The sequence below is a fragment of the Coturnix japonica genome, chromosome Z, assembly GCF_001577835.2.
Source record: "Coturnix japonica isolate 7356 chromosome Z, Coturnix japonica 2.1, whole genome shotgun sequence".
Classification (NCBI taxonomy): Eukaryota; Metazoa; Chordata; class Aves; order Galliformes; family Phasianidae; genus Coturnix; species Coturnix japonica.
Genome location: NC_029547.1, coordinates 12,901,619 through 12,913,988, shown reverse-complemented (window position 1 = coordinate 12,913,988; position 12,370 = coordinate 12,901,619). Strand labels below are relative to the sequence as shown.

Sequence of the window (12,370 nt, the reverse complement as noted above, 5' to 3'; positions counted from 1 at the left end):
GTCTCCGCAGCCGGGGGCGGGCGGGCGGATCGCGGCGACCCGGTGCCCGCCGCCTGCAGCCCGATGCCCGATGCCGGTGCCGCGGCTCGCTCTGCCGCCTCGGGGAGATGCACGGCTGCCCGCCGCGCTGCTAGGGGGAGCGGCGGCGCGGAGCCCTGAGCGCACCGCCCGCCCCGTCCCGCTCCGCCTCTGAGGCGCCGCGCCGAGCGCTCGGTGGCCGCGCACCGCCCGGCGACAAGCGCCGCAGCCGCCGCCAGCCCCGCGCGGAGAAAGGGGAGCGCCTCCCTCTCTCGGGCCCTCCTTCTCTCCCTGCCTCCTCCCACCCGCGGTTGGGGATCCGTCCGCACGCCGAGCCGCCGCCACACGCCCGCTCGGGGGCCGGAGCCGCTGCCTGCGGACGCCCGGCGGGGCCGGCGGCCATGCGAGCCCGGCCCGCGGGGGGCGCTCCGTAGGGTGCGGGCGGCTCGGCTCGGCTCGGCCGCTGCCAGCCGGCGGCGCGACCCGCGGGCCTGCGCGGAGTGGCGCGGGAAGCCCGGCGGAGCTTCCCCACCGCCGCCACGGGGCTGCGGAGCTGCCGGCGCGGCGAGGCGCGGCGCGGCGAGGAGCGCCCCGGGGACGCGGCCCGCGCGGTACCGCCGGTGCCCGGCGCCGCCGGCCGCCATGGGGTAAGCACCTCTAAGCACCTCGCGGGGCCGCCGGGCTGCGGCGGGGCGGGGTGGGGTGGGGTGGGGGCGGGAGCAGCGGGGAGCAGCGGGGAGCGGGTGCCGCTGCCATCGGCGCTGAGCACGGATGCGGGGCTCTGCCCGCCGTAGCGCCGAGTGTCGGATCCGTGTCGACTGCCCGCCGGGTCCCTGCCCTGCCCGGTCGGGCCCGAGAGCGGTCGGCTCGGGCTCGGTGTGGGGAGAGAGCTGCAGCGCGGCCGGGGCTGGTTGTCCTGGAGCCTTCGGGGGATATCGGGCGTGTAAGGTGCCCACATGTGAAGGAGGCTTTAAAGAGATCCGCTTCACAGCGCGTCCCCCGAACGCGTGGGGACATACGCCCGAAATTTTAAGGAGATGGGAAGGAATTAAATCTTCAAAATGAAGCTAGCTGCATCAGGTCTAGGAGACATAAAAGTGGCATAGATACCTGTGGAAACTTTCCACGTTTGCAATCTCGCCTTTGTACGGAGAGATGATGAAATAACGCTTACTGCTGTGCTTGCCTGGTAACCTCCGGATGGAGTGGAAACTCGTCCATGTTCCAAAGCAGCAGAAGCACAACGTGATTTGGATAACCGCAATGTAGAGGCAGGCTTTTAATGCATCAACAAGACTCTGGTTTTCTGAGACCGCTGTATGTAGCTCAGTGTGTAAGAGTTGCAACTCGAGTCGTTTGGTTTTGGGTCATTCAGGAATTTGGGTGTAAATTAGCATAGTGCAGTAACGTGGAGCTGCAGGTGCATCGCTCCTCCAGCTGTCAAAGGCACATGGAACTCTCCAATGTACGAACCTGCCTGTGGTGGCGGTGGCAGCTGTTCCCCAGCACTCCGAGTCAGCGGGGCACGCTCACTGTGCAAGGTGTAGAAAGGAACGTCTTGCTAGTCTTCAGCTTTTATTTTCCATTAAATATATATACATGTATATATGTACAGAATAATCCCAAGCTTGCAGTTGTCTGCATCTTCAGGGAAGTGGTCATATCTTCTGGCTAAAGGCTGAATGGTAGTACAACATTTGGGGGCTTTATCCTTAAAGCTGCTGGACAGGCACAGAATTTTTCACCTTTTAAAATTCGAATGATGGGAAAAGATAACATTTATTTAAAATCAATGTTATTTGCAGGCATGCTGTTTAGGTGTAGCTTGCTGCAAATGCTGAAAAACATTGAGTAATAAGCATTGTTGCATTGTTTTTTCTCTAACAGAGCTTTCTGAAGACAAATGTCTGATTTGGAAAAAAAAATATATATATATATATAAAAAGATTGAGAGCCCCCTCCATTTAATAAACTTAGTGCTGCTGGTGCATGAGTGCTGCAGTTTCTCAATGAACAAACTGGTATCTGTAGAGAGTGGTGAAAAGGCTGAATACTGAAGAACTATGCAAAAAAAAATATTTGGAGAAATAATGCAGGGATGTTTTTGTGATGACTTCAGGGTGATATCCTGGCACACTGAGGTCAAGATGGCAAAAGTTGTTGGCTTGTGTTTTGAAGAGCCTTCAGACGATGCACGTTGAGGTATGGCAACTGAGTTCCTTTGCAGACAGTCTCTTAGCAAGATGGAGATAACCAGAAATCTGAGCGTGTGTTATTGGTGGCCCCCCCTGCCATGCAAGTCTGGGGGAGCACATCTAAGCCTGTGCCAACCCTCTAGACCTGCAGTTATGTACTGGGCATTTGCTGATGTTCAGAGTCTTCTTTCAAAAGCTGTTTTGAATTAGCATCTAAATGCAGTTCCCTATGGATTTTGGGCTATTTTGAGACCAACGTGTACTAGAATCTTAACACTGCAGTTATAAAAATAGTCTTCTGATACTCTGTTAAGGTCTTAAAATCAAGCCCGTTAGAAGCAGGTTGGAAAATGACTGATAATCATGCGTTCATCCATGTGAGGACTGCTTCAAAAGTAATGCCTTCAATTTTATTCTGCTGGATCACGGCATCAAGGGCACGTGTCAGTGGTATGGCAGGAAAGCTTGAACTGTCCCCCTAATAATCCATTCCATGTTGTTGCTGTGCCAGATGGCAGTAGAGGGGCGGTCTGACAAAATGGCGTCTGACATGGAAGTGTGAATGAAGTGAAGGTGTGGCATTAAATTCCCCCATGTGGAAAAGGTAGCACCCACTGACATTCACAGACACTTGCTGGAAGTTTGTGAAGAGCAACCTGTGGATGTGAGCAGAGTGAGGCAGTGGGAGGTGTGTTTCAGCAGTGGCAGTAGTGGTGTGAAAGACAAATCGTGCTGGGGACAGCTCTGCACAGCTGTCAGACCACGAAATGAAGAGCATCTTGATCTGCTGCTCCGTGCAGGTTGGCTAATGGTAGCGACTGTGCTGAAAAAGTGCATTTTATAGAGAAAATGTTCTCTATCAAATGGAGTTCTTGTGCTCTTTCTATCTGTTGAGGTCCCCATGGAAATAAATAGAATGCATTACTTTCGGAACAATCTTTGTATATTCGGTTGCTATCATGCATGAGTTCATATGGTGGATCTGTAGTATCTGGATGGTGGAGAGTTTGCTTTTATCCATGGTCTGGGCAAAGAAAAAAATGGAACTGGGTAGAAATAATAGCTTAGCTAATCAGCAATGGCTGTCTTACTTTATGGGTTATTATAAAGAATTCCCTGTTCTGCCAGTATAACTGACCCTGCTTGGCTGGTTGAGTACCATCTGACAAATGAAGCAGCTGAGTGGTGCATACCTAGCTGTACATTGCTGGTCTCTGAAGTTGTACTGCAGTGAAATACTTGAAGCTGCAGTGAGAAACTTGAAGCTTGAGAACAGCTTATCGGGTTCCTTGTACTTCATCCCTGATGTATGTGTGTGTATCCCTCTTGACTAACAGGAGAAGGTAAATGAAGCTCCAGGGGCAGTACACGTCTGCTCTGGTTCCTCTACCTGCCACTCTCATTCCCTCTTCTATTTTGTCCTTCCTGTTGCATAAGAAGTTCTGAGCAGTAGTCACTGTCAGTGCAGGCCATTTGTCAGTGCGAGCCTTTCTCTTGGATTGCAACCACTGGATGACTGTTCTTCAGTAAAAAAGCCTTGACTTTTATATAAATCAGAACTCAGTATGTTCTGTGCTGGTTCATAATGTGTTGCTTTTGTATTGCCAATACAAAAGTATTGAGCAATAATAATAATTTAAAAAGGAGGTAGTATTGTACAGTTGGTCATCTTTGAGCAAAGGTTTGGTTATTTTAAAAATCCCAAAGAAGCAGATCTCAGGTAAACATACTAATAATGTTAAACTAATGTATACACAGCTGATTTAAATTTTATTTTGGAAGCTGCAAATTACTGCCTTATTTTACTGGTCATTGGCACTGCCTTTACTTGAGCTGGTGGCAGGGGATTTGGAGGTTGATACTCATGGGCTGTGATGCCATCATTGCTAAGTCGTGGTGGATACAGTTCATGCTAGAAGCAGTATGGAGGCTTCACAGACATGAATTCTACCAAAATCAAGAATCTGATGTTCTGTAAAACTTAGTCTCTTCGATTAATTCCTAGCTTATCGATGTGTAGTTTCTCTATAACAATTTTTCTTTATGGTCTTTTGTTCTGTGGCCGAGTATCCAAGTTCATTTTACTAGCTTTTCACTCATGCTGAATGACAAGGAATTACAAGGTAAAAGTTTCTTTAGATCTTCTTGTCGCTGTCATGTCACATTAATCAAGGTGTCTTTATAAAGACTTCAGCTTCTCTTCACTTTGGACTATATTTAGTATGTTATCTTCCCAGAGATGGTTATGGTATGTGTCAGTTTGAGATGGCAGAATTACAATACTGGAGTTCTTAAGCTGGCTAGAGAGTATTGTGGAAGATGAATATTTTAAGATGTACCTATTAACGTTATTGTTGCCTGGAAATAAGTATTTCGTTTTAGTTCTTGTCAGTCAGTGCAAAATGGCAGTTATTGGTTGGTCCATTCATGGTTCCCACCCTTGTTGAAGCATAGAAGGTCGGTCAGATGCATGTCTTTAAGGCATTCAATGTGTAGGGTCCCAGTCTGATAGGAGCATTCTATAGCTGTAGGGGAACTGATTGTTCTGTACTCAAGGTTGTAATAACTTTTACGAAACCAGTTTGGAGCCTTAAAATCTAAAATTATGTGAAAACCTACACAGCTTGAGCATATGAAATAGACAAATATTGCTGTGGAAACTGGCTTTTGTTTGCAACTTGTTGACTTCTTGCTTTTTCAGGTGTTTCCAAATGAAATTCTCGACCTTAAACTTTTTGTTTTCCTTTCTTTAGCTGGATAACAAGCAATATAAAACTGTTAGGAGCCAGAATCTTTGTTAACCATCAGATTTGACCTCACTCAAGTTCTCTGACCTTTTTCATTCTCACACTGATTAATGAAGCTCCCAAAGCTTCCTCTTAGCAACAGTTCCTTCAGCTGTGCTCCTCTGACACAGAAATACTGCAGATAAAAGGGTGAGAAGGTGCAGCTCCTTGTTGGTAGTTTGGTGTTACTGCGGTTCCTGGCCATTCTGCTATCTCAGGTGTAAAATGAGATGCTTCTTGTGGGAAAGCAGTGGCAGCAAGTAATTTATGCTGTCTTCTGTAGGATTGTGTAGGGTCTAACGGAAACAGATCAGCTCTACTTAATACAGATACCCACATACAGTGATGGTCCTTTAGAAAAGTTAGTAAGGTGTAAATACCTGGACAGATGGATATCTGTCAGCACTAAATGGTTAATAAACCCTTCTGTCAGACAGTAATGCACAGAGACCTCAGTCCTGCCTAAATTATCTTCTGTCACAGCAGTTTTATGACTATAAAATAAGCATGGGAAGACTTAAACAGCTTTTCTGGATGGGCAATACATAAACAAGTGTCCTGATTGCCATGGGGGATATCTTCATGCTAATTAGTGAGGGGATTTGTAATACCTTATGGCTGCATTCGATCTGTTCCAATATTGCCATGCATTTTAAAGAAAGTACAGACCAGCTCTTGAGTGAAGTCCTAGTTTTGCTGCGAAACGTGTAAATCCTTCTAATTCATCATGTTGAGATTATTTTTACTCACAGTGTCTCCAGGCAAACATCAGATGAATGTTTTGTGTCTGTCTTTTTGGTGTCTCACCCTGCTATTACTACCATCATCTTTCAGGACCGTGAGCTGCATGTCCGGCCTCTCCTTGTGGAAATTTGTGGTCTTGAAACCAGAGAGAATCTTAACAGACCAATATACTGTAACGGGCTGTCACTTCTAATTAGAGGAGGCAATGACACCTAAATGGCATTAGACCATTTGTGCTTGCTAATTGATATAAGTGGAAGTCAGTGCTTTTATGGAAATTTTGTTGGAAAACTTACTTTTCATGATTGTCTCTAAGGACTGTAATTAGATGTAAAGCTCTTAGCTGGTCACTCTTCAAATTACAGCCTTCCAAATCTATGCTGATATGTTAGTGTGCTACAGGGAGAAGACATTACCTAGCAATGCAACTTTGACTTGTTGCTAGGTTTTCAGTAGTAAAGGTGCATGGGACATAGTTTTAGTTGAGCCTATGGTTTTCCAGTGTTTTCCAGATCAGTGACCATCTAAACAGTGCAAGTGTCATGTGCAGATTAGAAGCTCAGTATTTCCACTCTTTTAGATATCTTAAAGTTTGAAGTTGTTAAGGCCTGAAGTGTCAAGGGCTGCTCACTTTTGTAGACAAAGAGCTCTTTTATTTAAGAGGCAAGGAAGTGAGTGTGCTGTAGATGTACCCAGTGAGAATGGGAGCAGACGTGAAAGTCATTACTGTAGACATATCCTTACACAGAAATTCAGTGTGCTTGTGTTCTACCAGCGTGCCTGTTGTATGTGACACAGCCCTTTATGTGGTTATAATTGTACTAACAAGTAAGCATAGTAGTGAGCACAGAAACAAATTATTATGTACTACTTAAAAGTAAGGGAACTTTGTACATTTTCCTTTGTGTTTTTTTGTTTTTTTTTTTTTTTTAAAATACTGTGTTAGGCTGAAATGTATATTTAAAGGCATTTCTTATGAAAAAGCCATCTGTAGAAGATTTTGTAAGCGTGGCTTTTATTTCGGTGTTTCATGCTACTCTACCTGCAAAGCTTTTTGAAATGTGTCTGGCCTTAAATAAGGTGCTATTGGTGTGGAGGCAGTGCACCACTACATGTCAGTTTTCAGATCGACTGTGTATATAGGTTTATTTTCCTGATTCTGTTTTGAGCATCTTAGTTTTTATTTTTCCTGAGGCTCGGCAGTTCAGGATCCAACAAAATTAATATGTTCAAGACAGGTAAGAGGTGAAAGGATGCTAGAGGAAGCTGTGATTTTTATCCCATCTGGGTCTTGCAGTGCTGGGCTCTGTTGCATCAGCACAGAGTCCCAGTGGTAATGTTAATGTTGTCTGCTCCATTCTGCAAAGCAATGGAATTGTGTTTGAATATAGTATTGATTTTTCTGGAACTGCCTTACAAATATAATTCTGGCAATAGTGCATTCTGTCACATTTTTCTGTTGGCATATATGTGGTGAATACCAGTCATCATTAAAAAATTTGGTCTAGGCAGACGGTATTGAAGTATGCAATAGATAATGCTGGTTTGCCAGTTATGAGCATATGTTGAATTTCCAGTATCCCTGCAATGATTTTTTTTATCAGTTACAGACGAGTGATCTTAAGAAACAGCATAAAATCACAGAGGTTGGAAAAGACCACCACGATCTTCTAGTCCAACTGTCAACCTATCACCACCATGTTGCTCGGTGCCACGTCTAACCTTTTCTTGAAAACCTCCAGGCATGGTGACTCCAATCAGTAAGACTGGTTTTGAGTAATGGCTTTACCCGAATAAAATGGGAAGTGTTTGAAGTATGCAGTTCTTCTCAGGTTCTTTTTCTTCCCTATACAAGCAAACAGTCCACGGACCATGTTTTGTCCTTTTTTGTGGCTGCGTACTTTGTCAATGTATTGATCATCCAGTTTTCACTGAGCTTGGCACCAGGAAGAGAGGACAACAGATGTGAACTTCTTTTTCTTGTCTGTAGTATAGCACAAATAGCTGACCGAGCAGTATGCCGGTAAGTATTTGACTGAGTTGCTACTACGTGTCTGTGCAAGTACATGAGTTGGCATAGGCCAAGTGTTGATGCAGGTAGGGTAGGCTTACCCTTCTCTGTAGCAATGTCTACTTATCCTGACATGATGTGATCCAAAAACCTCCAATGATTCAGAGCCAGAGCTGTACATGTCCTAGCTTGCTCCTCAGTTTTGAAGCTGAAGTCTGGAAGGTGTTTTTGAGACTTGTCCATTAGGTTGTCTTCCAGCTTTTTGAGCAACGGCATTTTTCTCCCATTCATGGTGTCTTTCATAGTAAAAACCTTAATAGATAATACTGCAAAGGTTCTAGAACTTTCAAAAACATGCTTTTAAATGTCTTGTTCTGTCAAGAGTATGTTATGGTCTTGAATTCATAATTAATTCTGAAGCTATTCTTGTAGCAAGATGTATGAGATCTTCCTTGAATTTTGAAAACTGAAGAATGACATTTATATGGTCAACACTTTACAGTGAAGTGTTGGTGAAATAAATCATCTTTGACATGTGTTCTCACAATTCCTACTTCTTGTGCTTGTTAATTTCCAACAGTCTGCTAGACCTGGCTTGTCTGTACAAAAATCTAAAAGAGTATACTGGATTATACTGGAGAAACCATTATATGTGTTTTCTCCAACACTGGGTTGGAGGACTATGATGCTGTGTAGGGTGGTCCTAGAGTACAAAGTGGTTTTGTTGCCAACAGAAATAGGCATATTCAAAAATTGTATGCTATGTGATATTGCTGTCAAAATTATTGTGTAAAATAACAGGGGCCCTCAACAGTTGCTCGGCCAGTTGACCTAGATATTGAGAAACCTGTGCTTTTGCACCAGTTGTATTTTTTCTGACTTTATATGACTATAAGCAAGAGGTAATCTACAATTAGGCAAGAAAAAATTATCCTCATTTAAATTATTTTCAGGTTCTAGTTAATATTTTCCAAGCGCTTTGTCAGCACCCCAGTATATGCCTCTTCCATGTCAATAATTGTTCTACAAAACATAAAGGAATTTCATGTGTGTGATTTAGCAAGCCTGCTGCCCAGACATGCAGAACATCTAGACTTAAGTAGTGGTAGGGTTCCTATCAGCAAATGATACGCATTGCTTGGGAAGAGGTGTTTTGTGGAACTACTTTTGTCTTGAACAAGAGATATCCCTAAGCAGGATGGCACAATGGCATTTAACCTTCTTGACTAGAATTTGACAGTCATGGTGACTAGTAAGTAAAAAAACTAACAAAAAAAAAAAAAGATAATTCTGGCTTCAGATGCCACTGAGCTGATAAACTAGTATGCTGTTATGCTAGAGGTCTGGAGAATTAGTGATCATGATCAAGTGTCAGATGAAGACGAAAAAGGCTAAATAGCAATTATTTAACTGCAACTACAAAAGTTTGTTCTAAATTAAGTCATATATATGATGTTTACCTTCCTAAAGAATTGTTCGTCTTCACTTGCTTTTATATACTATTTTTTTTTGCAGTTTATACGGTATTAGTACTTCCTACTCATAACATTCTGTTTACATAGGTTAAGCAGTTCAATTGCATAATAAGTATTGTTTGTCTAAATGCAAAACCTGTTAGAGATCAGAGATTGCCAGCTTCTTATACATGGACTTTTATCTGATGGTTCAGTTAAGCCCTACTTGGACATTAACATATGAGTTTTGGGTGACCTGACAGGTGAATAGCTGGGGAAGCAGGATTTGGAACCATACTATGAATGCTTTGGGTGATTTTGCTTGCAGAGCCTTGTCAGGGGCGGGATATGTCTCAGAACCTGTTTTGCATATGTATAGTGTTAACAATCAGGGAAACAGAGATCTGTCACTTGCAGTTATGGCTCATCAGAGATGAGCCTCTGCTTCCAACATTCAGCAGTCTACTAGGCTGTAAGTTATCCAGAGGGAGGGACTTGCTGGCATGATAATGGCCTACTCAGAATGAATTAAAGAGTCTTTATAGTTCCTGCAGTGCTCAGTGGGATGATACAAATTGATTTGTTACCTATGAATATAAAATTAATTTGTTTACCTTTCTAGGAGTCTAATTCAGTTCCTTGACACAAATGAACTAATCCAATTCTTATCTTGTGATGTGGGCCAATGATTCTTTTTGAAACATAATAGGTAGCTGTAGCATCTCGGAAGGAATTCTGAATTCTTGAAAGACTGGTTGATGGTGTTAGTTATGACATGCGTGTCTATGGTTGGACTGGCTGATCTTTTTAGGTCTTTTCCAGCCTTGGTGATTCTGTGGTTCTATTCAGCCTGGTTTGTTCTGCCTTCTGCACATGTAAGCTGAGATACTTCGGCTAGTGCTGATGGGAGTGTAGTTTCAGCGCAGAGGTGTCTGCAGTGTAAATCACTCTAATGATTTGCTTGAAGGTGTGTCTTTCTGAGAACTAAGTGGAAAACCTCTCTAAATTGACTTTTAAGTGACGATTTCTTAATGTTCAAGTAGGAGTTTTGTGATTTTTAAGTTTGAAATAAAAATAATAACAAATGTCAGACCAAATGGAATAAAAAGCATTTTCATATGTAGAAGGCATATAAACATTAGTACCTTGGCGATAAAGAAGGTGAGATGGACTTGATTGATGGGGGTGAGTAGTGGTAAGAAGGTGTGGGTATTTCTGCATGAGGGTGTACAATGAATTTAAATAGGAGTTAAAAGCCAGTAAAGAAGGTAGTGGAAGAACACTGGAAGAAGCATTCATTGCAGGGAGAGTTGCTAAAAATCTTGGTGGCAAATGTGGAAACCCTGTTTGGCTACAAAAGTTTATTAGGGACAAATTTCAGCTGCCTCATGCTAATCTAGGAGGATAGGTACTCCCTTATTTTCCTATAAGTGAACAAGTTGCTGAGAGATCTCTTCATCAAAATTATGGCTAGTGTTGATTGTTTTCTCTTGAAGTCAAAGATGATGTGAAAAACATTAGTTAAGTTTAATTTCATCTAAAAATATTTGTTTTTTAATATTATCTTTGTCTGCCATGTAATTGCTGATTGCGTCAGAGGAAGCACTTAATGAAATGATTCTGTGACCTTGTTGTCTTTCTGTTCCTTTTTGAGGTTCCAAAATCTACATATCTTTCAGTTGACAAACACATCAGTTTTATCCCTGTTGCTACGTACCCTGAAATATAGCAATGAGAAGTTCGACGCAGGTTATGACGAGACTTGATGGAGGACACAAAATCTCACTGAATATCAAATTAGAAAATACTGAATTTAGGAAAGCTTCCGTAGTCACTATTAAATTATTGGTGTGCATTTTTCTGGTAACAACCATGTTTGCCTACCTGCAGAGCTTCAGCAGTATGCAGTAGCTGGTGGCACCGGATGAAAGGCTTTTCTCCCAGGTTTGATCTTAAAAAATACCAGAATTTATAGAAATGGTAGCAAGTTGATTTTTCATTTATTTTCTTCCTTTTAAAAATGAAGTTAACAGCACAACATACATCTTACAGATATCAAAGTATCTTGTTTTTTTGTTTCTTACTTCTTTTTTAAACTCTTTAGCCAATCAAGAATCAAGCAACTCTATGTTCACTGATGCTATACTGGAAACCCAACCTGATTTTGTTGCTTTTTTCTTGCTCTAGTATATAAACCTTAGTTTTATATATTTTCTTCAGAATGTAGAAGTTTGCTGCTTTAGTGTCAGGTGTGATTCAGCATATTCTGTTGTGATCAGGACTTTGAAGGCCTGTTTGCTTTGCTTGTTAGGTGGGCTGCACAAAGTGGTTTGTAGGCTAGCATTGATGTATTCTGGGAGTCTTGTTCCTGCTGTTTTGTAGAGTTTCACAGACAGTGAGTTGCTTGAACAGAAGTGCTATTGAAATATGTTGGAAAAGTGTGTGTTCAAAGAGTGGAGGGGGAGGGGATGAAGAAAGAGTTAATGAGGTCAAACGAGTGACCTACAATGAGGTAGAAAGGTAAGTCTGAGAGGTTTGAAGCCTGGACACTTGTGTCCCCGTTTAAGACTTACTCTATTCTTTGGTGCCCTTCCATCCACCACCACTGTCCCCACAATAAATTCGTTGTGCTTTTTGACTATTTTTTTGTTTTCTAGGAAGTGTGAGTGCCTGGGCACTGTTTTATCTTGTGCTTTGCCAGCTGCCATGGCATTGTTGGTAAATTTGTGAGAATCTGTTATGTAGTTAATATTAAATCTATGCTGTGGAAGATGCTCTTTACTATTACAAATTTTGCCAAGAACTATTATCTGTGAGCAGGTATAGGTACTCTGAGTGCAAAGTAACACAAGTACAGTTTAAGACAGATCAGGTGAAAGCTGTATTATGATCATGGTGGGAGAACCTTTTGGTAGCATGTCCCTCTCTGTACCTGTTCTCTGCTCAGTGATTGCAGCCACCCAACTTATATGCTGTTTCAGAAGAAAAACAGGTGTGGAAAAACAACTATCTACAAGTTTAGAAATCAGTTGCCCATCCTTGGGAGGAGGGATGGACTCCAGGCAGCACTGCATGTTATTAAAGCCAGGTACCTGTCGATGGATAGGCTGTGTAAGTAACTTGCTAACAGAATCAAACAGCGGATGTGTGATGCTGTAGGGA

The 12,370-nt window shown here is 42.8% G+C and overlaps 1 protein-coding gene across 2 annotated transcripts in view; it reads left to right on the top strand.

The window, feature by feature from the left end:
* Positions 1 to 601: 601 nt before the first annotated feature.
* The window catches only part of HOMER1 (homer scaffold protein 1), an 88,754-nt gene continuing 76,985 nt past the window's right edge, over positions 602 to 12,370 (top strand). For both annotated transcript variants that reach the window (XM_015848572.2, XM_015848573.2), the window contains exon 1: positions 602 to 665. In XM_015848572.2, coding sequence (XP_015704058.1) covers positions 661 to 665 — 5 coding nt within the window. In that variant the 5' untranslated portion in view covers positions 602 to 660. The remainder of the gene's footprint in view (positions 666 to 12,370) is intronic.